We start from the raw sequence: 26,577 nt of genomic DNA, 5'->3' as shown, positions 1-26,577 counted from the left end.
CACGAGAGAACCTGTCCTCTAATTCCCTGACTGTGGAGTTTTTTCAGTAGCCTTTGGTGAGGGACCGTGTCAAACGCCTTCTGAAAGTCCAGATATATAATGTCCACGGGTTCTCCCGCATCCACATGCCTGTTGACCTTTTCAAAGAATTCTATAAGGTTTGTGAGGCAAGACTTACCCTTACAGAAGCCATGCTGACTCTCCCTCAGCAAGGCCTGTTCGTCATTCATAAGGTTTTGCTTTTACAGAATTATGCTAGTGGAGTAAACTAAGTTTCTTGAGCAGAAACTATTCAACTTGATCACAAAATCCTATAAAATGCCCTACAATTGCATTTTTTTCTTTGCATGATTATACTGCAACGTTCCCTACAATGAAAATAGAAACATGTTCAGTCCTCATAGCTCATAAATTGGGTGGGGATAATGAAAGAGAAACAGCTGTACTACTTTGCAACCTTACTATATAAAGAGATGGAGAGAGAAAAATCTTGACAGTGTCTTGCATTCTACAGGGCTTATTTAAATGTAGCTTGCAAATATGGGAGGGGAAACTGAAGCATCAAGAGATGATATGACCTTACCCAAGAGTGCTGGAAACTGGTTTTTGCTATCACGAACAAAGATATAAAATTGGCAAGGTGTGAATACTAGGAAAATATTACACATGTGCTTTGAATGAAGGCTTGTGCAGTGCAAGCTACTGTTGATGAGAAACAGCTGCACACAAAACTGCATACACACAAAACTGCTATTTTGAAAGGCCCAATCTGTTCCATTTCTAGAAAGGTTTTGGTAAAATTGACATTTTAATATAACATTTTCAGTGAAGTCCATAGGAATTTAAGGATGAAAAGAGGTACTTTTAAAAATAACATGTCTGCACTCTGATCCAGAAAATTTCATTTTAAAGTTCAAGGTCATTTTCAGAGCCTCCTGGTGTAGCATTGGAGGACTACCTTTTAGAAAAATAAGTATATTCCTTGCTACAAGTCCCCTATACACATCTTGGGGTCAGCTTCATAATCTAAACATGGAAGATTAAACTTCTTTTTACTAGAAAAATGTCAATGCTGGATCATGATACAAAGTCGTGAATCCTTGTTAAGAAACTAAAATTTCTTACTTTGCTGAAATCAGTTAATTCTGAATCACTTCACTGGAGTGATTAAACTTGCTTTCCTTTTACTTTTTGCAAAATGTGAATAAACTTTTCTTTTCAGGTTGGTGTGATTGATTTCTCTATGTATTTAAAGAATGAAGATGATGCTGAAAACAAAGACAGGTGCGTTGTGTGAGAAATTTAGGGTTTAACTTGAGCTTGTTAAGCTGAATTGTTCGTTGAAAATTCCAACATGTTTCCTGTCAACACTTTTATAGCATAGTAAACTTGTAAACTGCTTTGTGAACTTTTAGTTGAAAAGCGGTATATAAATACTGTTAATAATGTTAATAATAGTCCTATGCCTGTTTACATAGAAGTAATTCCCATTGTCTTCTGTGGGGCTTAGTCCCAGGAAAGTATGCATAGGATTCCAACCTTAATAAACTAGTAAGCTTAATGCTTTGAAAAGGGATGTACATATTACTGTCCAATTTCCTAAGGACAGAGGTTGGAGACAGTAGGAGGTAAAAAAGATCAGTGTAAATTGAGATGTGATCTGGAGGTTGAGCTGTCACCTTGCCTGAAAAAGCTAAGCAGGATCAGTTGCTTGGATCGGAGACTGAGAGGCCGCTGGCACATCTGTGTAGAGGAGTCAGCTGGCAAAACAAAACAAAAATAACATCCTTGAGAAGCCAGTCTGAAGCTTGGTTGCAGCTGCCTGTGAGAGCCTGGCAAGCGCAAGAGCTGGCAGCCAGTATTATGACTGCACTATGAAGGGAAACACCTGGAGAAACGGAGGTTCTATGGAATTGTCTCATGAAATAATTATTGTATAAAATCCCATTGAACGATGGATTTATGTTCATCTAGCCTATGTAAACCATCTTGGGTCTATTGAGAAAGGTGCTATATAAATATCATAATAAATTGTGTATTAGGCTAGCAGCAGCAGAGGTGAAATACTAGCCTCCTGTGCTGAAATGATTTGTTGTTACTTTGGAACAATGGTTATTAGTAGTTTAAATTGCTGTCTTCATGTAAAACGCTCCTGCCTCCTTATGTTGCATTTTGAAGGGCTTGGACAAATATTTGTTTAAATAGGTTTTCAACTCTTTTTAGAAATGACCATATTTCTGCTATATTGGATCAAAAGAATTATGTTGAAGAACTAAACCGACAGCTAAAGTAAGTATACATACATATACATATACATGTATGTGTATATATATATACACATATGTACATACATACATATATATACACACCCATACATATATACATATATATTCTGTTTAAAACACAATTTCTTTGTGGGGGGCACCAGTCATTCTGTTTGGCTCAGTTTAATGGTTGCATCATATAACTTGTAGAAAAAAGAAAAATGGGAAGGGGGGTTATTGGAAGTGGCAATATTTCAAATAATTTGTCCATTAAAACTGTATCTCTTCTTTTAAACCAGGGCTAACTGTGCATTATGCTGGGTGTCTGATCAAGTTCAGTGAGCATGATGATAACAACCCTTTTATGCATTGCCTGCGATTTAGTCATGTCATACTTGTTGTTATTTACCAAGCAGATTAAGGGCCCAATCCTATTCAACTTTCCAGCACCAATGCAGCTATGTAAATGGGGCATGCGCTGCATTTTGCGATGGAGGAAAGTCACAGAGACCTCCTCAAAGTAAGGGAATGTGTTTTTCCCTTACCTCAAAGCTCCATTGAGGCTGCCTCAGTGCTAGAAAGTTGGATAGGATTGGGCCCTGAGTCTGTTCCTAGTCATAATTACTTGAGAGTAAGAACACTACAAATAATACTGGTTGTGGGAAACATTGGTGTTTTTCACAGGAAATGTGTGAAGTGTTAAAGTTCATATACATTCATTTTGGAACCAGTGCCAGTTATGTAGTGTTGCCCTTGTCCTGCTGAACTTGGTGAAACATATTTTTAAGTAAGCCTAGATAGCAAAGGATGGACCTGAAAGAAAAGGCCTGAAGAAAGGCATGTGCCTGTGTAGTGAAAGTCCCTGATTTATCACTGGTTTTTGTCCTGTTTTGGACTTTTCCACACACACACCCCCCGTAGAGGTCTGTGGTATCTCAGTATCCAAAGGAGGATTACTCAGTCATCCAGATACAAATTGCCATTATATTTTGTTTGGCATCTTCTGACCAATACCCAAAGAAATTTGACCCTGAGTCAGCTCATTAGGTCTTGAAGCCCACCTTTTTTCTATGAGTGGGAAATTCATGGATCATGGAGTATACCTATGCCCCTGGGTGCCTTGGGGTGAACAGACAGAAGAATGGAGCACACAAGTAAAGTTAGATAGGGACTTCCTTTAGTTTACAGTAGTTGCATTAGTATTCAGGTGTTTTTTAGCTTTCTTTGTAATTTTCTTTCCAACGTTCCCTCTGTTAATAAACTCCTTATATTTTTTCCAATTCTTCTGCTTTTTTAAGTTCACTCTGGAGAGAGTGAGATTTGTCATGTCTTTCTGACCAGCTGTGTTACACTACTGTTGAGTTTTTAAAGGAAATCCCCAGGATTTTGGGCCTTGCTTCTCACCTGGGGCGAAGGATTTTTCAGAGTGGTCTCTCTCTCTATCCCTCCCTCCCTCCAGTAAAGGGAGGGCAGCAAAGAGCAGAGGCTGCATTACCACTATGTACTACTGGTATAATATCTACTAGTTACTATGCTTGGTCAGCCCCCTAAGCCTTCCCTTATAGCTCATTACTAAGGATGCAATCCTTCTTTGGGAGTAAGTTCCACTGAACTCAGTGGGACTTCCTTCTGAGTAGGGAAGCATAGGATTGTTCTGCAAGTATGTGAGAAGAAACCCCCTACAACAACTGAGAGGTGGTGTTCTTGAAGATGTACATTTTTTATATTTGACTGACTCAAAAAGAAGTGACTGACTCACTGAAGAACAGCAATAAAAATAAAACCTTTTGTGGATTATGAGAGGGAGGAATGAAGTGTGACAGTTATGGGTCTAAAAATGGTGGCAATGCCATTTCTAATACATTTTAGTGTGGTATTTGTAAGCCACCTTGGGCATTTGTTTCATCATGGAAGAGGCAGGATATAAATCTCTTAAATAAGATTTAAGTCTTTCCTGCAAGTCAGAAGAGTAAGCAAATGTAGTGTGCATTTGGTGGAGGAGGAGGTGATTTCCAATTTCAGTTATCTGTGGATACCCAGACAGTGCTGGAATGTCCTGAAAATGAAAAAGTACTTCTTGTATTGATAGGTTTTTGTGCTGTAATTTTGAATGAGGGTCTCTTTGTTGCTTTCAGTACCACAGTCAGCAGCCTCCATGCACGCGTTGATTCACTAGAGAAGTCAAACACTAAACTAATTGAAGAGGTACTGTCATTTTAGCAATGTTTAATTTTATTTAGAAATTGTCAGTGCTTGGGGGCTTTTTTTTGTTCATGAAGCCCATTTGCACCACATTTTCCTCATGGTGCCCTGTGGATTCCATGCTTGATTTGAACCTGTTGGTCTTGATCTGTTGATCAGGAAATCTGTGCTATGATGATTGCCCTGTTTCCCATTTTGCACTTATAACAGCAGGATAAAATGGAGCAAGTTCACCCAATACCACTATCTTTCTGAGACCATCTTTCAGTTTAATTGTGGCGGGAGCTTCATACAAGAGTCCCTGCCAGCCCCTTTGAAATACATAGCTTCTGTAGGGCAGCAGCACTTACTCACTGATTGTACTTGCCACTTAAACTTGTTCATTTATATGAGCATCTAAAATAATTCTTCATTCTTTTTTGGATAATCTAGTTTCGCTCACAAACGTAAATGTAAGGTATGAGCCCTTTGTATCATACATCGGAGCACCAAAACTTTTTCTTGGGAGACCAGTGCTGCTTATATGCTTTAATTTTGTTATCCCATTGTTCACCTGAAAATGAATTTTTATTTTCTTTCTGTTTTCTTCTGCATTTTCTTAGCTCGCAATTGCCAAAAACAACATAATTAAACTTCAAGAAGAAAACCATCACTTGAGAAGTGAGAATACGCTCATTTTAATGAAAACTCAGCATCATCTCGAGGTATGAGAATTCAGTTGGCAGTGGTTTGAATAGTGTTATATTTTCAGATGTCTTTCTGCAGCTGTTTGGATTTGAGACACACATTCAGTCAAAATGAAAGTGGGATTTTTCAGGATTTCAGCAGCATCCCACACAGACATTCTGCAAAAGGTGGGAGAAAGAACACATGCTGACCATCCGTGGAATAAGCAGATATTTCTGAATTGATATTTTTGTACTAGATATAATGACATAGTAGGGATCCAAGAACATAGCTATTTGTGTTAATTGGAACTGAAAGGACTAATGCTTAGTTTCAAATCTAAATTAGGAGTAGTACAGAGGGTATCACAGATTTTGTTGTGCTGTATCTAAATTACTCAAAGGAAACATGACGAGTATCTGACCAAAGAGCAGGTAGTCATGTATATACACTGTCAAATGTAAATTCTGGGTTATGGAGTAATCTTTAAATGTTGTTTTAATTTACAAATCAAAGGTGACGCAATTGATCTAGTATGGAATGTTCTGAACATGTTGTTCGTTCTAACCAAAGCTTGCATCACACATTACTTCAGGCATTCATGGAGGTGCAGCCCTTCCAGTAAGTTTGCCAGCATCAATGGAGTCACTGGCACTGCTTGCCAGTCATGGTGTGGGGTCTCGATGATGGCTGCACAACTTTTGAGGGACCTAGCACCTGAAGTATGATTCTCAGAACTGTGTGTCAGCTCTAGGAATAGAACATACACAGTATCTTATTGTTGCATTAACTCAGAGGTGTGTCATCTTGTGGTATTTTGCCTTTTTTCCTTTATGAAGACAAGCACTGAAAAATGTCAGAGAGGTATTGTCACTGTTTGGAGCTATTGTCTTTGCCTCTCTAAGGAGATGTCTCACTTTTAGAACGCCAGTAATTTAAGTATAAGAGGACTGCTTTGCTTTCTTTAAAGGTGAATAAAGTAGATGCTGAAGCAGAACTTCAGACATACAAACACTCTAGACAGAGTCTGGACGAAATGTACAATGAAGCACACAGACAGCTTCGAGAGGAATCACAGTTAAGACAAGTGAGTGTATGTTAGATATACTATGAAGCCTTAAAAATGCATATGCTTAATTAATAATCAGCTCCTTTTGATTATTTTTCCAGTTCAGTAGTGGTATATTTTAAAGAGTATGGGTACAAACTGCAAAAGAAGGGATTCTGATTAGACATCAGGAAAAGATTCCTGACGGTAAGGTCGATTCAGCAGTGGAACAGATTGTCAAGGGAGGTGGTGTATTCTCCATTACTGGAGATCTTCAAACAGAGGCTTGACAGACACCTGCTAGAGATACTGTAGGTATTCCTGTGGCAGGGGGTTGGTCTAGATGACCTTGTAGATCCCTTCCAACTCTATGATTCAAAAGTGCAGTGGTTCATCATGATACTTCCATAGCTATACTCCATTAAAACTATAAGTACACCAAAAAAAAATCAACTTTAAATGTCTTCATTAGAGTGTTTTCTTTTTCTGTCACTACTTACTTTGAAGATTTAAAGTTTTTAAATAAGATTTCATTTAAAAATTTGACTGACTTCATCCTGCACTCTTGGAGTGGGCTACAATATTTTTAAAATAAATGTGTCAAAATTTAAGCATGGAATTAAATATAAAAGGTATTTTAGAATTATTTTATTTATTTTGGATTCTTGTAGGATATAGAGAATGAACTGATGGTCCAAGTTGGTATGAAGCATGAGATAGAACTTGCAATGAAGTTGCTGGAGAAAGATATACATGAAAAACAGGACACTCTTATAAGCCTGCGCCAACAGTTAGAGGAAGTCAAAGCTATAAATGTAGAAATGTACCAAAAACTGCAGGTAAAAGAGTTACTTGAAAGATAATATATAACTCTAGTCTGATATCAGTGCTTGCTTTCTTCTTACAGAAATTAGAACATGTTGCAGCATTTTGGAAAATCAGACACTTTAGAACCAAGCTGACTTTGTTTTATAGGATTTATTTTATCTCTGCTTTTTTGGTCAGCTATTTCTGCACTCTGCAGCCATGTACACATAGTTATCTTGATTTATTTTTTTTAATTTAAGGGGATTGCTACTTTGATTCTGTTTCCCTAAATTAGTTTATTTTCATCTGGAGAATATTGCAGAAGGTGCCAGTACTCTCAGTTCCAAAATAGAACAGAAAAGTTTGCTGTTGCTAGTCAGGGAAGAAAGGTTTGTGTAGTGGCCCTTTCTGTGCCTCTGTCCCCTCCTCCCACGACTGCCAGGATTTTCTCTAGGAGTTTCTGTTCCCCAGTGTTTCCCACTTGTGTCTCCTAATACCTGCCTGCCTTTTCCTAAGGAATTCCATATACCCTTTTGAGAACTGTAGCTCTGAATAGCACAATCAATCAGTTCTCATTATCAGCTAGGGTTAGGTTCCTCAAAACCCTAGTGGATAGTAAATTTGCAGATAACAAACCATTGATCCTGGGGGATCATTGGGGTTAGGTACAAGTGGTATCTGGTTGGGAAGGGTACCATCAAAAGAATCCAGCAGAGACACTCAGGAAGCCAGCAGACTGCAGCAGGAAGTGCCAAAAGATCTCTGAATGCTGCAAAGACCTTGCAGAGGCTGCAGGGACCTTCAGAATGGTTTCTGTGACCAGTGTGGATCCCTTTAAAGTAGCTGGCTGAAGCTTCTGAAGGTCCCTACAGCTTCTGGAAAGTCTCTGCATAGCAGATAATGAGAGAAAGTAGCAATTCTGCCCCTCACAAATAAGCAAATTTGCAGATAGCAAATTCGCATATAAAGATAACTGACTGTAATGGCAATTGTTGTTGTGCAGTTTTGTGGATGGGAACAGGTGATCCAGAGGGACATGGAAGTTCCTGTCTTTGGGACAGGCAGCAGGATCAACAGTGACTAAACTGAGGAGAAAGGTTCCATCAGCACACATTGCTTCTCTCGATGATCTAGGACAGGGGTGTCAAACTCATTTCATACAGAGGGCCAAATGGCATTCATGATGCCTGCTGAGGGCTGGAAGTGATATTGTTGGACCGGAAGTGATGTCATTAAACAACTAATAACCAAAAATAAGCACTTTTTCTCACTTAGTAATTCATTAACTGCAAATGGCGAAAGAAAAAACATGCAAATCTTTATCATATTTAAAGATATGGGAGAGCCCAATTTTCATGGTGGCTGCCCTTTTAGCAGTAACACCTCAGCACTACTCAGCAGCTGAGAGCCTGAGGGCTGGATGAAAAGCTTTCGCGGTTCACATCCTGCCCCCAGGCCTTATGTTTGACACCCATGATCTAGGTAGCAGGACACTTGCAATGTGTATAGTGCTAAGCTGTCACATTATTTTACGCCTCCTTTGTTCTCCTTTTATCAATCTTTTGAAAAAGAAACAAGACCCTTTTTTTTTTTTGCTTCCTCATGCTGAAAATTGGGGTGTTGACTGGGCAAAACTGAGAGTAACTTCCTACTCCCACTTTTACTACTGTTGCATACTGATACAACACCAGAGTTACTCCAGAGAGTTTAGTACACAAAGTTGTATAAGAAGGTGCAAGATCACAAGGAGAGGAAAGGGAGAAACAGTGGTTTTACATCAAAGTTACAGACTTTTACTCAGCTGCATTGTTCTAATCAAAATCTATTAATATTAATAGGTTTCTGATGACACCATGAAAGAAAAGAATGAAATAATTGGACGACTAGAGGATAAAACCAGTCAGATTACTGCAACTATGAAACAGCTGGAGCAAAGGTACAGCTTTGTTTTTTATTTTGCTTTTTTTCATTCATTTCTTCCTTCACTTACCCCATTACCATGTAGCTATCATTGAAATATGACTTGGTATTGAAGCAGGATTAAAATATGTTTTGCAGCTGCCCTTTAAAATCTTAAAATATATGGTATGTATTCGAAGAACAATACAATCCTAATCCAAAACTTTCTGCTTGTGTTTTGTTGATTGCGTGATTCCTGTGCCCGGCTGATTGTGAGATTACCTGCTAGATGGTTGTTTCAGAATTCCATTTGTTTCCTATCCTTTTTTTTTTTTTCCTTGTTACCGCTATTCCATAAAATCCTAATTTTAAAAAAATTAATCTAATCTCCAAGTATAATTTATATACTCAAATTAAGGGTCAAACTAGATGAGTATAGCAAGAGATCTGTGATTGGGTCTCCTTTTTAAAAGCTTGAAAGTAATGAGTGGAAGCATTGTTGGTCAGAAATGAGTCAGGACCACAGCACCTTTTGCCTGGCTGTTTGTCCTACAGGAAAAACATATTTGTAGGTGGTAAGGATTTTGATAGGGGAAAGTGGTAGAGGAGGAGATGTTAAACTCCCCAACCATATTCCAAATTCATCCCTCCCACTCCCACAGTTGTTTTTTAAAGAGGGAGATCCAAACTTCTTTTATCTTTTAGCTGCTTAATATTTTGGGATGGCCAGGTCTGGAGGTCTGGCCCAGATCTGGAGAAACATTCTTCAGTTTAAATTGTCAGTGAATGGGCTAGTATCCTAGAGAACCTTGCAACTAGTTCAAAATGCTCAACAGCACTTTCAGCTTGTGTGTTTTGAACAGCATCTTCCCCCTCCCTAGGTAGCAGACAACATTTGGAACTCAGATGAGTTTCAAAAGCAATTTGTGATGTTACCATCTCCCCCCCCCCCCCCAAAAAAAAGGTCAAAAAGCTGACATGTTGTACATAAACGTTGGATGCTTCTGAAGTAACTGTATGGATTATGCCTATACATATTAAAAAATAAAATAAATTCAGTGTATGAATGTAACATTATAACCTGAATGGGAAGGCACAAGCCATGGGCTGCTGTGCTCCCCACTCCCTTTCCCACCTTTTCCTCACGCAAAGGGAGAGATTGAAAGCTTCTGGTTGTGTTAGGGATGGCATTGGGTCAGGCGCTGGCTGAAGACTCACTTGACTGAAGTACTCAGTACTGTTGGCACTGGTAGCATCCAGTGTGCCAAAAGGGAGAGGAATGAGGGCACCATTGGGGACCCATAGCAGCACTTTGCCTCTAGTTACCTTGTTGAAAAGCTACAAAAGGACACTTCCAATTTTTTTAATTCATTCACCGGGGTGGGGGGGTGCAGAATGCACAAGCCTCAGGTTTGTGCCTACTCATTCTTGTCACAACAAATCATATTGTGAAATTTTAATCAGGCCTATGTGTAGCGTGCTTATTGCATAATATTCACAAATGTTTGTAAAAGCAAAAGTTGACATGCAGAATTATTATTTTGAATTATAAAAAAGTTAACATTCATAGCCCCATCATATGGCTGTTGACATGTCTTACCATTGTTTTTCTTTTCAATCTACTTAACAAAAAACATAATTATGTATTAAAGCGTTAGTGGCATGACTATTCTTTTATTGACATCCTTTTTCCTCTTTTTCTTTTCTTCTTTGTCCCAACTTTTACATTTTTGGATGTTTTTTATTATCTTTATTTGTTTAATTTGTTTCCATTGCACATCTGAAGTGACAAAGAATTGTTAACGCAGACAAGGACTATTGCGATGTCCTTGGTGAAATGTGCCAGCAGTGAAGGGCAGCATCAGTACAAGCTTGTTAAGGACATTTCATTTTGAAAACCACTTCATGATCTCTTTAAATAGATAGTGGAATAATTTTTTTTAGGTATTCAAGTTTCATCTTGCAGCCTACTTTTTAAGCCATTATGTTGGATTTAGGCCCATTGTCCATGTATTTTGGCTTAGTTAAATTGTGGATTAGGCTGTGGATGCAGCAGAATCATTTTGACAAATTTGGCATTCTAATTGGTCAGTATTAATGAAACAGATCTATGATATTGGTTTTTCTGAAATAACTTCACACTTCCAAATCTTAATATTCTGTTTACCGATCAAAATTAACTTTGACATTTAAAAAGTGTTGCTTTTGAAATGTTTAAATAGACATTTATTTTAAAATTCAGCTAGCATGAGTTTTTGATATGTTTTTCCTAAAGCTATAGATAAAATTAAGAATGTGTCAGATATTTTATATTAAGCGTTATTAATAAGATACCGAAACAATCTTTTCAGTTATATAGACAGCTTGAAGTCTGAAATTTGTCAATTTTTAATTACATCTCCCTTAATATATTGATATTTGCACAAAACCTTCTGAATTAAATAGACAATGCACAACATCAATGCTTAGGGAATTGTGTCCATATCTGGTTTTTCTGCTTAAATTTTTAAATGAAATTTGAAATCTGCCTTTCTTGGGGCTGAAGCGGTGATGAAATGGTGGTTGGGTGGTTAGGCAGAGAGAAACCTGTATAAAATAGAATGTCTGCTTTCTGGAACAGAATAGACAGACTGGCAAGTACATTTTTATTTTATAGGATTTAGTTGTAAAATGTAGGTAACTGAAGTATTTGGGCGTGCTCTGATGTGTATGTGGAACTCCTACATCAGAAGGGTTCCCTATTCATTTCAGTGAAAGGGATTTTTTCACAATTGCAAAGGAACACAGCATGCAGCTACCTTTCCTATTGATATGAAGGGGAGGAGCAATCTTTACAGGAATAGGAATTACACGAACACACCCGCCTGCGCCTATCCCCCATCCATTTCTTGAACTGCTTTATTGAAATCAATATACAATTGATTTACATGTTTTCAGTTATACCACACACACCATGTTAGACGCAGAGCCTGCCTCAGGGTGTGCTGTGTTGATTTCACAAAGGCTTTTTCTTCTGCCATGATTGCATTGCTGTGCTTTGTGTTCTGAACATTAGCAGATTGTTCAGTGCACTGCTTATGCCATTATGTGGTATTGATAAATTTGTGAAGGAATGGTTAGTTACAGGTAAAAAAAAAAATCCCGAAATAACACAATAATGCAGTCAAAGCTCTGTACATGTGAATCATAAAATCTATCTGACTCTGTACTGATGGCAACTGTTACTTGAACATTAAATAAAAAAAATTGGAGAAATCTGTGGACGTTGTTGTCGTTGTAGTGAGAAAAAGAATCTGGTTTTCTAGGCATTGTCTGGGTCTCATTTGAGTTTGTGAGTTTATCCCAAACTTTATTTTCATTTAGAAATGTTTCTATTTCCCCATTTTTTTCTTTTATTTGTCTTCTTCACCCTTTACACCCAAATTCTAGCTTCAGTTTTACCCAAAGTTGATTTGAATTACACCAGATTGCAGCAAGCAGAGAAGGCTCAAATGGAAGCAGAGAGTGAAGACAAGAAATTTAAACAAGGCTATATGAGTAAATCTGAAAGTCTGCAGAAAGAAATCATCCAAAAGGAGAAGCAATTGTAAGTAAAATATGTTCTTTGGGAAATTCAGAATACATCTAAGATTTTTTTTCCTGTTGAATAAAAAAGAGGAGTTATTAAAAGTAACTAGAGCAAATCCAGAAACATTAAGGATTAATGAAACTCCTGTGAAAATATTTAATGACCTTTGTCCTGAAACCATAGCTTTCAGAAGGGATATGAGAGAAACTACGAACATATTGAGAGAACATGGAATAATTTATAAATGGGGGTATCCCCTATTTATAATTGTGATATACGCTAAGAAGACATATCAATTGGAATCGACTAAAGAATTAATGGAGTGGATGTATCAAAAAGGAATTGTATCAGAAAGTCGAAGGGCTCAATATGAAGCTAAATGTAAAAAAGCTACAATAGAAAGAATGAATTCAGCAACAGGATCTGGAAATTGAAGAAGAATTTTTTAGTGGAGAAAAGAGTGGAAGAGGAATCAGATCTATAAAAAGCAGAATGTAAGGAATTAGAGAAGAGCAAAGAGGAAGGAATAAGATAGAAATGTATGAGTTAGATTTAATAAGTAAAGGTTAATAGAAATAAATATTGGTAAAGGGAAATATGGAATGTTGTAAGATGAATTCTGATTAGAAGGATATGTTAAGATTATGGAAAGTAGTTGGAAGTATTAGTCTGGATAATTAAAATAAATTTAATAAGCATTGCAGGAGAGTGTGGGAGAGTTCACGCCATGAAAGATATGTGTCTCCCCCCCTTTCTAATTTGATAGGGTGAACTACTAGAAGGTAGTTTCTGGTAGTAAATGGGGAGTTGAAATTGTAATTGTTGGGGGATGAGGGCAATAGTAGGGAAAGATAAAGATGTAGAGTTATGTGTTGTGGTAGAGATGGTTGATAGAGATAGGAATTATGGTTATATGGGTAGTTGGGTGGGGTTCACAATTCATGATAGATGCAGCATACTATATAGAATAAATGGAGAATAGTATAAAAGTAGTAACGTTGAATATTAAAGGCTTGGGAACCACAAGTAAGCGTTTGAAAATTCAATCCCTTATTAAAGTGGATAAACCAGATATATTATTTTTGCCAGAAACACATCAAAAGAGAGGAGTAAATGAGTTGAAGTTTAATGGGATGGAAATATATGAAAAATCATATGGTACTTCTAAATCTAAAGGAGTGGCAATTATGATATCTAGGAGGTGTGAATTTCAGGTGGATTTAATAAAGAAAGATAAGGAAGGAAGATTCTTAATGATACAAGGTTTAATTAGGGGAGAGGAATATACCTTAATATATATGCACCAAATGAAAATCAATCAGAATTTTATGAAAAAATTTTGAGAGATTTAGAAAAATTTAGAAAAGGTTATGTGATTATGGCAGGAGATTATAATAATGTGATGGATAAGAATAAAGATAAAACTAAAATAAGAGTAGAAGAAAAGAAAAATAAAGAAACAATGTTGAAAAAGGTGATTAAAAATGCGAATCTTAAGGATGTGCGTAGGGAAATAAAGGGGAATGAAAGAAGGTTCACTTTTTATTCAGTGGTACATAAATCTTATTCAAGAATAGATTATATATTTGTCTCAAATGAGTTTTATCAAAAATTATAAATGTGGAAATAGATGTAATTAAAATTTCAAATCATGCAAAGCTTAAAATGGAATTTAGAATTTAAAAAGATTATAGAGGTCTAAGATGGAGAACTGATGATAAGTTACTTAGGAATGGAGAAATAATTGAAAGAATTCAGAAAGATTTAGGGTAAATATGGCAAATTAATGAAAGAGATAATAAAGAAAATTTGGTCTGGGATACAATGAAAGCTGTTACGAGAGGATTTTGTATTAAAGAAACATAACTTACGTAAACAGCAGGAAAAACGGAGAAAGGAGTTGGAAGATCATATTAAGTAATTGGAAAAATAATTTTTAAGGTGTGGTGATATGAAAATTAATAAAGAGAAACAAGCCTTAAGGAAGGAATTAGAAATTTATGAGACAGAAAATATCCAAAGAAATTTATTATATTTAAAAAGAGATTTTTTTGAATATAGTAACAGAAATTCTAGAATGTTAGCAAGGTATACACAAGTTAAAAAAACTAAGAGTAATATAGGAATAATTATTGATGGAAAGGGAAACCTACATAGCGTAATGAGAGACAAAAACTAAAGCATTTCAAAATTTTTTTGCAAAACTGTACACAAGTAATAATATATCAATAGAAAAGGTTAAAAAATATATAAAATGTAGATATGAAATTACATGAAATAGATAGAGGGGAAATGGAACAAGAGATAAAAGGAGAAAGAAGATGTAATTAAAAAATTAAAAATGGGAAAAACTCCTGGGACAGATGATTTAACAGCGGAGTACTATAAGGCTTAAAAAATTTTTTTTACTCCCTAAAATGAAGTGTTTATTTAATAAAATATTGCATGGAGGAGAAATTCCAGATTCATGGAGACAAGCAATGATTATGTTAATTTTAAAAACAGATAAAAACCCAATGGACATGGGTTCATGTAGTCCAATTTCATTAATTAATCAGGACGCTAAATGTGGTGGGGATGTAAAGAGGTGAAGAAAATATAGATAGACGTGTTTAAGGAAATTAGTGAAGTTGTTGGAGAGGAGGTAAAAGCAAATCCTAGAATTGCATTATTAAATTGATTGGAGAAACATGTTTGAGTTGGGGGGAAAAAGAATTGGTAATAGTTATGGTGGCGGTAACAAGAATGATAATAGCGAAAAATTGGAAAGTTGCGTTTAAGTTTAGGTGGGAAGATTGGTGTGGGGAAATACAGGAAATAGCAGCTAATGATAGATTAACAAATGAAATAAAACTGAAGAAAGGGATTTTGAAAATAAATTATTTTAAGGATATTTGGGATGTATTTATTAGTTATGTTCTTGGCAAATACCCAAAAATTCATTATTTTTTTGGAGGGAAAGGGGATATATGAATTTGGATGAATGATAGGAGTAAAAGAAAGAAAAGGATATATGAAGTAATTATTGAGTGATATCCCGAAGGTGCGGGGGAGCACAATTGTTAATATTTGTGTGTGTTGTGGTTTTGTTTTTTTAAAATAAAAAATAAAAATAAAAAATCATCCAAAAGGAGAAGGAATTGTAAGTAAAATATGTTCTTTGGGAAATCCAGAATACATCTAAGATTTTTTCATTTTCCTGTTGAATGTCTGTTGTAAGTGCTATTAGCTTAAAAAATAAAACACTTCAGTTTTAATAAATTACAGGAAAAAAAAGTGAAAAGCTGCTAAGCATTTCCACAGAATAAATGAATGATTCATGTTGAGCAGAGCAGGTTGGGACCGTGATCTTCAATTCCTCTGCCTACCTGCAACTTTGTTCAGCTGCAGGAGTCATGAAGTAAAATCCAAAAAGGCTTGTGCAAGCCAACTGGATTTTTTAAGCTGATCTCTGTGCCATATTACATACTGCTTTTGAACCTCAGCTCCTCAACTTTGTCATCCAGCTTAGGCATATGCTGTTCAAAAAAATTCTCTGTTGGGTCCAGGAAACTAGTTTCACTTTTTTTGAATCCTTGCGCTGATGTGCACAAATCTCTTTTACCCATAAAAGCTGCCCCATTAAATCTTATCGAAGTAGAAATGCATGTAGAGTGCTCCAAGTCAGAAATGAAGTATCATGGAGGAATGCTTGGACTGAATCCAGCACTCATTACCCTCTTATCCTTAAAGTCGTGATCATCCAGTAGACAACCAAGCGTTTAGACACTCCTCTCATTCAGACTTAATGGGAAACCAGTATTTCTCACCATGAGAACAAACCTCAGAGAGCTATGTGCTTGCCTACTGTGCATCCCATTGTACATGAGAGGAATAAAGTGAACCATGAGGAACTGCGATGGAAAGTAATGCTAATGAGAGTTAGAACAAGGCAGAATATCAAACCAGGTATGTTTTTTTCTAACTTTGTTTAATTAACAAAACTGCAGTTCCCTATGTTCCTACATAATGTGGAACCGCAGTTTGGTCTTAACGTGAAAGCAGAAGCTTTCAGTCTCCTGCACAAAGGAGGACAAAAGCAGAGGGGGTGCACAAGACTGTGATTTTCCAAGGCTTGTTCTTGTGGCAGGAAACCCCTTACTCTCCATTCTCCCTCAAAGATCTCCGTAAAAGAGCAGTTTGGAAGGAGATAAGGGATGGGGCTACCCAGCCTCCCTTGAGAGGGTCTGTTGCACTAATCCTGGTGATGTTTGAGTCAGATGGAAAGATTTCACCTTCTGCATGTTCCTGCCATCAAAGAATAGTCATTTTATTAATATTCTGTGACGTATTTTTTTTCAGAAGCTTCTATTCAAGTAACATAATCTAAAACATCTTTCTGAGAAAAAACAAACCATAATACTATAGTTAATATGTAGACAGTGTTTACAGAAAATGTTATAAGACATATAAACCTTGTCTTATTGAAACTGTAAAAGGATAATTATTCTTATGTAATTTTGATGAGCAAAACAGAGTAATTGAGGGATTAAAAAAAGCTCTGTATTTTTAGGGGTCAGCTGGAAACTGATTTGAAAATAGAAAAAGAATGGCAACAAACAATGAAAGAAGATCTTAAAAAGGAGAAAGAAGCATCATCTTCTTTGAAGACAGAAACCCAACAAATTATTACTCTTAAAAAAGTAAATTCTGTAGCACAGTTTCTCAAAATCACTTTGTTATTTTTAAAGTAAGCCCTTAGTCCTATAATGCTTTCCTGGGAGTAAGCTCCATTGAACATAGTGGGGCTTACTTTTGAGTGGACATGCATAGGATTGTATTGTAAGACTATGATCGAACTGTATATGGGTATGGAGGAGAATAAAGTGTATTTGGAGGTTTTTTGTAGTTCCCAGTCAGGAACTTTTATGGTATGTGTATGTAGTCAAAAGCTGATTCTTGGAGATTTAACCTAAGAAGAAAAGGCAATTCTAAAATATGCATTGCCTAAGCCGGTGTTTAAACTGTGGGTCGGGACACTCTAGATGGGCCGCGAACCAATTCCAGTTGGGTCCCCGTTGATTTCAATGTTTTATTTTTAATATATTGAACTTGATGCTACCATGGTATGTGACTGCATTTGGGGAAATGTTACAGACCTGAACTTTTAACAGGCTACTCTATTTATGCTTTTAACAATGATAGTAAATGGGACTTTCTCCTGGGTAAGTGTGTGTAGGATTGCAGCCTAGGATTGCTTAAAATTTTCCTGGCTTGTGGGTGTCACTTCTGGTCATGACCACTTCTGGTGGGTTCTGACAGATTCTCATTCTAAAAAGTGGGTCCCAGTGCTAAAAGTTTGAAAACCACTGGCCTAAGTTGTTTTTGAACTTTATTGGCCCAAACCGAAAATATGAATTTTGTTCAGGGAGCCAGAGACTACCCTGGCTCAAGGAGCCAGGGACATGGGAATGAATAGGAGTGGAATTACAAACGCAGACAAATGTTGTGAATGCCCTAAAATATCTGTGTATTATCAGTCCATCCTTTCTCTCTGGATTGTTCTTATCAAATCTTTTATATTTGTCCTTGTTCCAGGAAGTCTTGCTGATTACCTGTTATAGCTGGGACAAGATTTTGAAATTCCGATTATCATAAGTTTTTGTCAACTTGTGTCTCATTTAGTTACAACTCAGAGCAGTTGATGTATCTCTAAGGAAGTTTGTGTTTATTAATTAAAACAAGGAGTAAGTGGGGGAGTGAGTGAGAAAAGCATAATGTGAGACACAATCATTGGTTGATCTGTGGCTCTGCTTTCTAGGTGTCATTTCTGGCTTACAGTCAGTAACGATGTTGGCAATTAATAAGAAAGACATTATAACCAAGAGCAGCAGTGAGATGAGTGTGGTGATATGCTTAATTTTCTTTCTTTGTCTTATCCAGCAGTTCATAACATGAAACTTCTATAAAATGTGACTCTCTCAATTAAATTCTCATGTTTGTTTGCTTTTAAAGGAGTTCCTAAAATTACAGGAGAAAAACAAACAGTTGAAAAACCTCTGCCATGACCAAGAAGAAGCTCTCCAGGAATTGGCTGGCAAACTTAGCGAGTAATTTTCTGTCTTTTATTTTTGGAGGGGGTTAGGCTTGATTTCCTTACAATGCAAACAGTATAGCAGCAATATAAATTAATCCCAATGCATATGAGCATTATAAGACACCTCACTCTCTTACAGGAACTTCTAGTGGCATGGGTGTGCCAACAGAGGCAAGGATACTTTTAGGGATGCATGTGGCAGGTCTTCTACAAGGAAGTTCTTTGGGTCCATAGGAATACATTAACATCCAGTCCTGTTTCCTACCAGCCCATAGCACACAGCACTGCTGATGGAGCATGCACTGCATGCTGTAGTGGAGCGCGGGATACCAGACAGCCAGGGAGAGGTAAAAAATTTTTGTTACCTGGTCTCCAATGGGTCTCCTCAGAGCTACCGCCAACTATTTACCTGATGTAGGTGCAAGGAGAATTGGGGGCAGGCCAAGCCAAGAAACAGAGGATATGATCTTGGAGTGCGCTGCTGCTGGCAAGATCCTCCCTCAGCTTGTCCTGCTCCCCAAACTGCCCCTGGTTCTCCCCCATTCACCCCCCTCACTGACTTCCTGGCAGTAGTGTGGGATGGAGAAGGTTCAGTGTGCTGCTGTTGCCCGCACACAATGTGTTTTGTTCTGGCAGCTGCAGCCCACAGAATGATTTTCATCATTTTGGGACTTACACATAAGTCCTGGATAGGATCGGGCTGCCCAACATCTTCTCAAATGGGTTGTCACTTATCAGAACATATCTCGCAAGTTCTATGCCCATGAGTGCCTCAACTTGGTTGTACTTTTTCTTCAGGATAAAATAATTCGCATTTTTAGTACATCCACAATTCCTGTCCAGTTATGTTGGCTTGGCATCAGGTATGGACGCTGGGAGTAATTTAATTTTTGATGGTATTCAAAAATCAAGATTTTGACTAAATAAAATTGTGTTTTTTTAAGGAATATGGACATATCAATTCAGCCAATTTCCCCAGAAGTCTACTATTCTTTCCATAGCATACCATGGACGCTCCCTGCTTTCAAACATGTTGAGAATGGGATAAACATTGGGTACCTAGCTTGCATGCTTATGTACTGATTAAAAATGTGTGTGTATATGCCCACTCCATGCTCCAGGTGTTTTATAATGTTCAAAAGCCCATATAACTAAAATAAAATAACACAATAATCATCAAATAATAATGCAACAAAGTCAACAGCTACAGTGTTTTTAAAATTCAGCCACTAAAGTCCTTTTGAAAGAGGTTAAATCTGTACTCTTTCTGGGGGGCTACCAGAAAACAACCACTCTGGACTTCTAGAGGAAGATAAATCAAAGACTTGGAGCAATTGCTATGACAACCGTGTCTCCCTGTAGACATCCTCATTTCACGTAGTGTAGGCATGCAGAGAATGCTGGACCATCAGTTTGTAGTCGGGCATAGGGGTGCATATTTCATTATCTAGTTCAGGGTTAGCTCCTACACATTCCTATATCTGGATAAAGAAATGTGAAATGCACTCTATACACTGTTACTAGGAAAGTGCTGGGTTGAAGGAAGACTGAACTTCACATCCCTTTAATCCTGTCCCTGAGCCTCTGAAAAAAGTGGAGTATTAGAGTATATAATTTGTTCATACAATTTTGAAATTATGTCTTCTCTTTAGATCAAAGCTTAAAATAGAAGATATAAAAGAAGCAAATAAAACATTGCAGGTGAGTCATGTGGGAGAGACTTCCAGATGGTGGATTATCTTAATTTGAAATGCTAATGCAGCACCCTAACCCATCAGTTCAGATGTGACTTACATTTTAAAGAGTACCTCTCCTCTTTGCCAAACCTGTAACCATTTTAACATTTCGCTATATTTATTTAATTATATTTTATTTATACAGGTATTTATATACTGCCTTTCTTTGGTCGTCAGATTTCTCCTCAGACTTTAATCCAAGGCGGTTTACATAGGCAGGCTGTTCTAAACCCCCGTAAGGATTTTTACAATTGAATAGTTTGACTCTTTTGTAGAACTCCTCGTTCCAGCTGGATTCCTTCCCGGTCTGGTCTCTCTCTGGCCCTTTGCCTCCCACGCTCCACTTGACGGCAGCTCCTCTCTGCCACCTAGGGTCAGCTCATCAGTATATCAGCGTGTCGTCAGTTCTCGGGTACTTCCGGTTGTTTTGAACTGGCAGCCTCAGATCTTCAGGCATACGAGGTGGCAGGTCTACCAACTGAGCCAGACCTCTTGCCTATATGACCTATATGTCCATTCCCTATTCTGCTGCTCCCTTTAAGACTTGGGATCCATAATTTAAGTCAACGGATATGTTATAAAACATTCACCACCAAATGTCCTAACCAGATGCCTTTTCTATATGATACTTGGAAGATCAAACTTCTCTCCTTCTTTCTCTCTCCTACCTGGTCCTCCTTAAACTTTGGCCTTTCTCCCATAAATTTTCTAGTTCAGCTGCCTGTCAATATTTCTTCTGAAACATATGTTTATCACCTGACAATGACATTGATTCCGAACAGATCAATGTTTGGTATCTCTCATCAGCCGCCCCAAGCAGCTGCCAGCAGCCACTGATGAACATTTGGAGAAAAGGGATATAAAACCACTTGTTAGTGGAAAAAGTAGGTAGTGGTGGAACCCCCCATAGATAGCTGGAACAGCAGATAGGAGCAAATGCCCATCTCCGCAGTCCAGGAGCCCCCTGGAGCAGAGAATGCCCATCTCCACTCCCCTCCCCTCAGCTCCCCTCCCCTCACATTTGTCCCCAGCCTCTTCCAAGCTCAGACTGAGCTCAGCTATTGATATAACACAACTTCCAGTTATTAATAACCAGAAGTCGCATTATATCAATACTTGAGCTCAGAAACAGCTCCAGGAGGGGGCATGCAGGGGGTTGGTGCTGAGGGGGCCCAGGACCTGATCCGCGGATAACTCAATCTGTGGATACTGGATCTACGGATATGGGGCCCCTATTGTAGTTTTTAAAGAAGCTAGCATTTCACACATACATATCCCACTAAAGAAGGATTTACAACTCTCTAGAACAGGGTGCCAGACATAAGGCCCAAGGGCCAGAAGCTCTTTATCTGGCCCTTAGGCCTTCTCAGTATCACCATCAGCTGCTTTCAGCTGCTGAGCTGTGCTGTCTCTGCTGAAAGGGCAGCCTGTGTGATAACTGGGCTCTCCCATATCTTAAAAATATTTGTGTATTTTTTCTTCTGCCATTTCCTAGTGAGTTCCCAAGGGAGAAAGAAGTGCTTATTTCAGGACATGACCTATTTAATATCGCTTCTGCTTTATGACATCACTTCTGGCCCTCAGCAGGCATCATGAATGCTATTCAGCCTGCTGCATGAAACAAGTTTGATACCCTTACTCTAGACCAGGGGTGCTCACACTTTTTTGGCTCGAGAGCTACTTTGAAACCCAGCAAGGCCCGGAGATCTACCAGGGGGGAAGGAAGCGTCTGACAGACACCCCCTTTAATGTATGGAGCCCCTGCTGGAGTCTAGTCAGTTTCGTCAGTTTTGTTGCTGCATGCCTGAAGAGCAGCTAAAGTGTCCGTTTCAGTGTGAGTTTAGCTAAATATGTTGGTTTCGTCTAGTCACTAGACAAAACTGACATATTAACAGTTTGGAGAGACAGGGCTCCGCGATCTACTCATTTTGCCTCACGATCTACCGGTAGATCGCGATCCACCTATTGAGCACCCCTGCTCTAGACCCACTCAACTGTACCTTTCCTGGCTGTCTTGAAGCACAATCCTGTACATATCTACTCAGAAGATATGGGTCCCTTTTTGGGAGAAGGGCGGGATAAAAATAAAGTTTTATTATTATTATTATTATTATAAGTAAGTTCTGCTGAATTCAGTGTAACCTGCAGCCTTAACCATCAAGACCTAAGAGAGAATACTGTTGACTGCACTTGCAAGCATCTTGCCCATATTATCAGGGGGCTCAAAATGAAAAGAATCCATATGAGGACATCAATTGCTCCTGGCACTACCACAGGACTTCCTCGCAAAAAAGAATTCAGATTGGAATGAATGTGACTTTATTCTCAACATGAATTGCAAATTGGTCACCAAATTGATACTATGACCTGCACAATGAGTGGGACCAGATATTAACTGATATTGAGGGCCGTGGAGACCCTGAAATCCTGAATCGCTTGCACATAGGGGACCTTCAGTATGGAAGTTATTGAACACTTCCAGAACATGCTGCTGAGGTGAACCCAACACAATTCCTATCCAGTTAAGTTAGCCTGGCATCAGGTGCAAGCACTTGCACTCTTGAAGGATTTAAGATCTGATATGTCATAGTTAATGCACCTGCAGTTGTTCTACATAATTCCTTTCCTCTCCGCTAGGGTCAGGTGTGGTTAAAAGACAAAGAAGCTACCCACTGCAAATTATGTGAAAAGGAGTTTTCTCTATCCAAAAGGAAGGTGAGATTTTATACAAAGGTGCATTATCAGTTTTGGTTTTTTTAATTTTAAAACATTTTTATTCTGCCTTTCCCGTCTAAAAAAAGAGGCATCCAGTTTACTTAATACTGATAAAAGTTGGTTTTCTATTCAAGTATATTTATATGTGTCGTAAATCTTAGCAATTATAGTATGAAAACAGTGATTTTTGATCATAAGTCCCACAAACTGATATGGAATTCTTCCAACGATTACTAGTTTAAAATCAAGCTGCAGTTTGTTATTCAGATATATTGCAAAAAACTATTGCTTAGGTGTTTGTTTCCATTGAGTAAGACAGGATTATTCCCTAAGTCAGTGTTTCTCAAACTGTGGGTTGGGTCCCACTAGGTGGGTTGCAAGCCCATTTCAGGTGGGTCCCCATTCATTTCAATATTTTATTTTTAATATGTTAGACCTGGTGCTACCATGCTATGTCACTGCATGATAGTAAATGGGACTTTTACTGGGAAAGTGTGGGTAGGATTGCAGCCTAGATTTGGCTAAAATTCTTCCTGCTTGATGATGTCACTTGCAGCCATGACATCACTTCTGGTGAGTCCTGATAGATTCTCATTCTAAAACATGGGTCCCAGTGCTAAAAGTATGTGAACCACTGCAAGTCTTACTGACACAGTGGGCTTACTTCTGTGTAAAATAAATAATACCATTATCAAACACGTGACTATTGCAGGTGATTTTTCAGTATTCCCAGGAGCAAAACTGATATTGTGAAGTGCTCAGCTCTTTCCACCTATTTTGACAACTCTAATTTTAGGAGAAAAGGCCCAAGAAATGCTTGTGCAGATTGGTTGTCTGACACTGTCCTTTGAAAATGGAATGCAAGAACTTAACTTCAGAGTTGTATAAAACATACAAACAGAAACCTATTTAATTACAACTGATTCCAATGTTTTTGCTTTGCTTTTTATTTTGATTTAGCATCACTGTAGGAACTGCGGAGAAATTTTCTGTAATGCCTGCTCTGACAATGAACTGCCTTTGCCATCCTCACCGAAGCCTGTACGAGTCTGTGATTCCTGTCATGCGCTGCTAATACAAAGGTGTTCTTCCAATGTACCCTAAGCATCATTTGCAGATCTGTCAAATGCTGTTACTTCACTACAATGGCAAATACTAGTGTTGCTGTACATACTCCTACAACATTGGCAAATGCTTTTGTACTGTCAGAATCATCTCAATAACCAATACTAAAACTTGTGCCATTGCAATATTCCTGCAGTGTCAGCATATCATTGCTTTGTGAATCTGTGCCAGATCCTAAGAATATATCAGCTTAAGCAAAACCATCTGTCACCCTTTAAAAGTATTTGGTGGGACTTGGTGTATTCCATTCATCTGCCATGCATTGTCATGCATATGGACCATATTAGTATCTACAGTAGTGCAGAACTTTGTATTTCATTCTTGAACAATTCTTAATTTGGGACCAGGTTGGCATGGCTGGAGAAGCTTGGAAACCGTTAGGCATTTGATACAAAAAAGTTGAATTGCTACAAAAAAAGTTGAATTGCTTCATTCTGCACATTCAATTAAGTCATGCACACTAAATAGATGCAAATGAATTAACTTTTCAGTTGCAGAATTTGGTTTTCTTTGGCACAGAATATATATAAAAGTACTAGATGTAAGCATCTAGCAATTTGGGGCTCTCTTAACACCCCATGCTGTTAATGCAGCAGCTTCTATATAACTGTACGTGTGTGGTGACTTACCCTTAAGAGTGCGATGGTAGCGGGACTGGACACAAGCTTGAGGGGCTTGTATACAATAGGGAGCTCCATGGTGCTGAGCAGCTGGAAGGCCACCTTGGACAACCAAACAACCATCTTTGCGGGATGTGTTAGAAGGATCTTTTGGGGCGATCTCTCAATAGCTTGACTGGGGGGGGACCTATTTGACTTGTGTGCTGTGCACAGGACTATGAGAAAGGGAGAAGTGCTGGCAGAAGGCCAGCTGAGAGGTGAATATGCCCCCCTCCAAGTGCAATAACATAACAATTATGTACACCATAGAATGATAGCAACAGGACAACATGATGGTCTTTTTTCTTCTTCTTCCTTTTCAGACTTCACTTATCACAAGTCTAAAAAACAACTTTACAGTCAGATTAAGTGAGAGTCCTTTATATTGGTACTATCAGGTTGTATGGCAGAGAGGTAATAAGGGAGAAGGAATCAAGAGATTTGCATTACTGAGGTTCAGGTAATAGTAGCACTACAATGTATGTATTAAATCTTTAACATCTACATAAACTCATCAGGCATAATTAAGAACATTTACACAACGTATTTTGTAAATACATTGCTTTCATCCTTCTGCATCTTACACAAATAACATGGCCCAAAATTCAAATTGTTTGGCTCATCTTGGGATGTTCTAGTTTGACAGGCCCTCCCTAGTAAAAACTGAGATAGGAAGTCTTTCAACCAATCATTATTTATTCCTGTATCTAGAAATATCTATAGTCTCAGCACAGACTTTCTAGGCCTATGGTACATATGTGCCAAGATTATAAATTAACTGCTAATGCAGCTTTTGTAATATTTTAAACATGAGTCTTTCATAACTTGTAATATACAAATGTTTGTAATTTTTTGGTATGGAAAAATTAAATTTGATTTCAGTTTCACTTAGTAATACTGAGTTCATTGTTGCTTGTGTCATGATTCTTATTCCAAGTATGATTTTACATAGAATTAACAGTAATAGCAAACCTACCATAAAATATTTGCCAAGTAATCAAGCTCCAATTCTCACTTCGCCTTATCTCTGGGTCAATCAGAGGGCAGAGTTTTCAACTCTGAAGTTTCTCTCTTGCTCAACCATTCTTGGTCATTAGAAGCAATGCAGGGATTAGTTTTAATAGTAACTTTGATGGGAAATTCCAGCCAAAGTTAACCTTTTATTCTCTGTTCCATTTTGCAAAATGCTGTTGCAGCCTGGCTCTGTTTAGCAGAGATCTGTTTTTTGAAACACCAGGATGGGAATCCTCCTTTCCATCTGAAGCAGGCTATAATTCAATGCACCATTACTTAAGAATTGCACCCATGGAAAGCAGTGGGTTTACTTCTGAGTAAAAAGGGTTGCATATATATGCAGCTGCATCTCTCTGCTGTGAATTGAATTGCACACTCCCAGTTATGTGTTATGGGTTTATGTTGTATGTAGAGCTTCTGGCTTAACACACCAGTCACCTTAAAGGTGGATTTGATTCATGGATCTCCTGCAGTGGTTCCCAACCTTTTTCACTTGCATATCCCTTGGCAGCCCATTTCCATAAATTGTACCCTTCATGTTAGCAAAATGTTTGTAATTAATAACACAAGCCCTCATTTCCTCTATATGAAAGCCCAGACTTCATGTATTTTCTCTTTTTATCTGTTTGAAGAACAGAAGACTGCCTTTGCACTGTTTTGCACCAGATGTGTGCTGAGAAATTCTGGGTGATTGATTGATCACTTTCCATATTATGTTTCACTTTTTTTCTGTGCTGGTTTTCAATCACTGGTTCATAGATGAATTGATGACCAAAAACTAGCTATTGGTGGGGCTTT

The 26,577-nt window shown here is 37.9% G+C and overlaps 1 protein-coding gene across 2 annotated transcripts in view; it reads left to right on the top strand.

The window, feature by feature from the left end:
- Positions 1-25,574, top strand: part of RUFY2 (RUN and FYVE domain containing 2) — a 42,617-nt gene extending 17,043 nt beyond the window's left edge. Inside the window, exons 6-18 of one of the 2 annotated variants that reach the window (XM_066619144.1) lie at positions 1,223-1,284; positions 2,224-2,289; positions 4,400-4,469; positions 5,069-5,170; positions 6,103-6,219; positions 6,852-7,019; positions 8,826-8,923; positions 12,353-12,472; positions 17,007-17,136; positions 18,449-18,543; positions 20,183-20,231; positions 22,904-22,981; positions 23,942-25,574. In XM_066619144.1, coding sequence (XP_066475241.1) covers positions 1,223-1,284; positions 2,224-2,289; positions 4,400-4,469; positions 5,069-5,170; positions 6,103-6,219; positions 6,852-7,019; positions 8,826-8,923; positions 12,353-12,472; positions 17,007-17,136; positions 18,449-18,543; positions 20,183-20,231; positions 22,904-22,981; positions 23,942-24,085 — 1,299 coding nt within the window. In that variant the 3' untranslated portion in view covers positions 24,086-25,574. Of the gene's footprint in view, positions 1-1,222; positions 1,285-2,223; positions 2,290-4,399; positions 4,470-5,068; positions 5,171-6,102; positions 6,220-6,851; positions 7,020-8,825; positions 8,924-12,315; positions 12,473-17,006; positions 17,137-18,448; positions 18,544-20,182; positions 20,232-22,903; positions 22,982-23,941 lie in introns of those variants that run through there. The other variant, XM_066619145.1, reaches the window with a different exon arrangement.
- Positions 25,575-26,577: the final 1,003 nt, after the last annotated feature.

This window comes from Tiliqua scincoides, chromosome 3, assembly GCF_035046505.1.
Source record: "Tiliqua scincoides isolate rTilSci1 chromosome 3, rTilSci1.hap2, whole genome shotgun sequence".
Classification (NCBI taxonomy): Eukaryota; Metazoa; Chordata; class Lepidosauria; order Squamata; family Scincidae; genus Tiliqua; species Tiliqua scincoides.
This window is presented reverse-complemented; position numbering and strand designations above follow the sequence as displayed.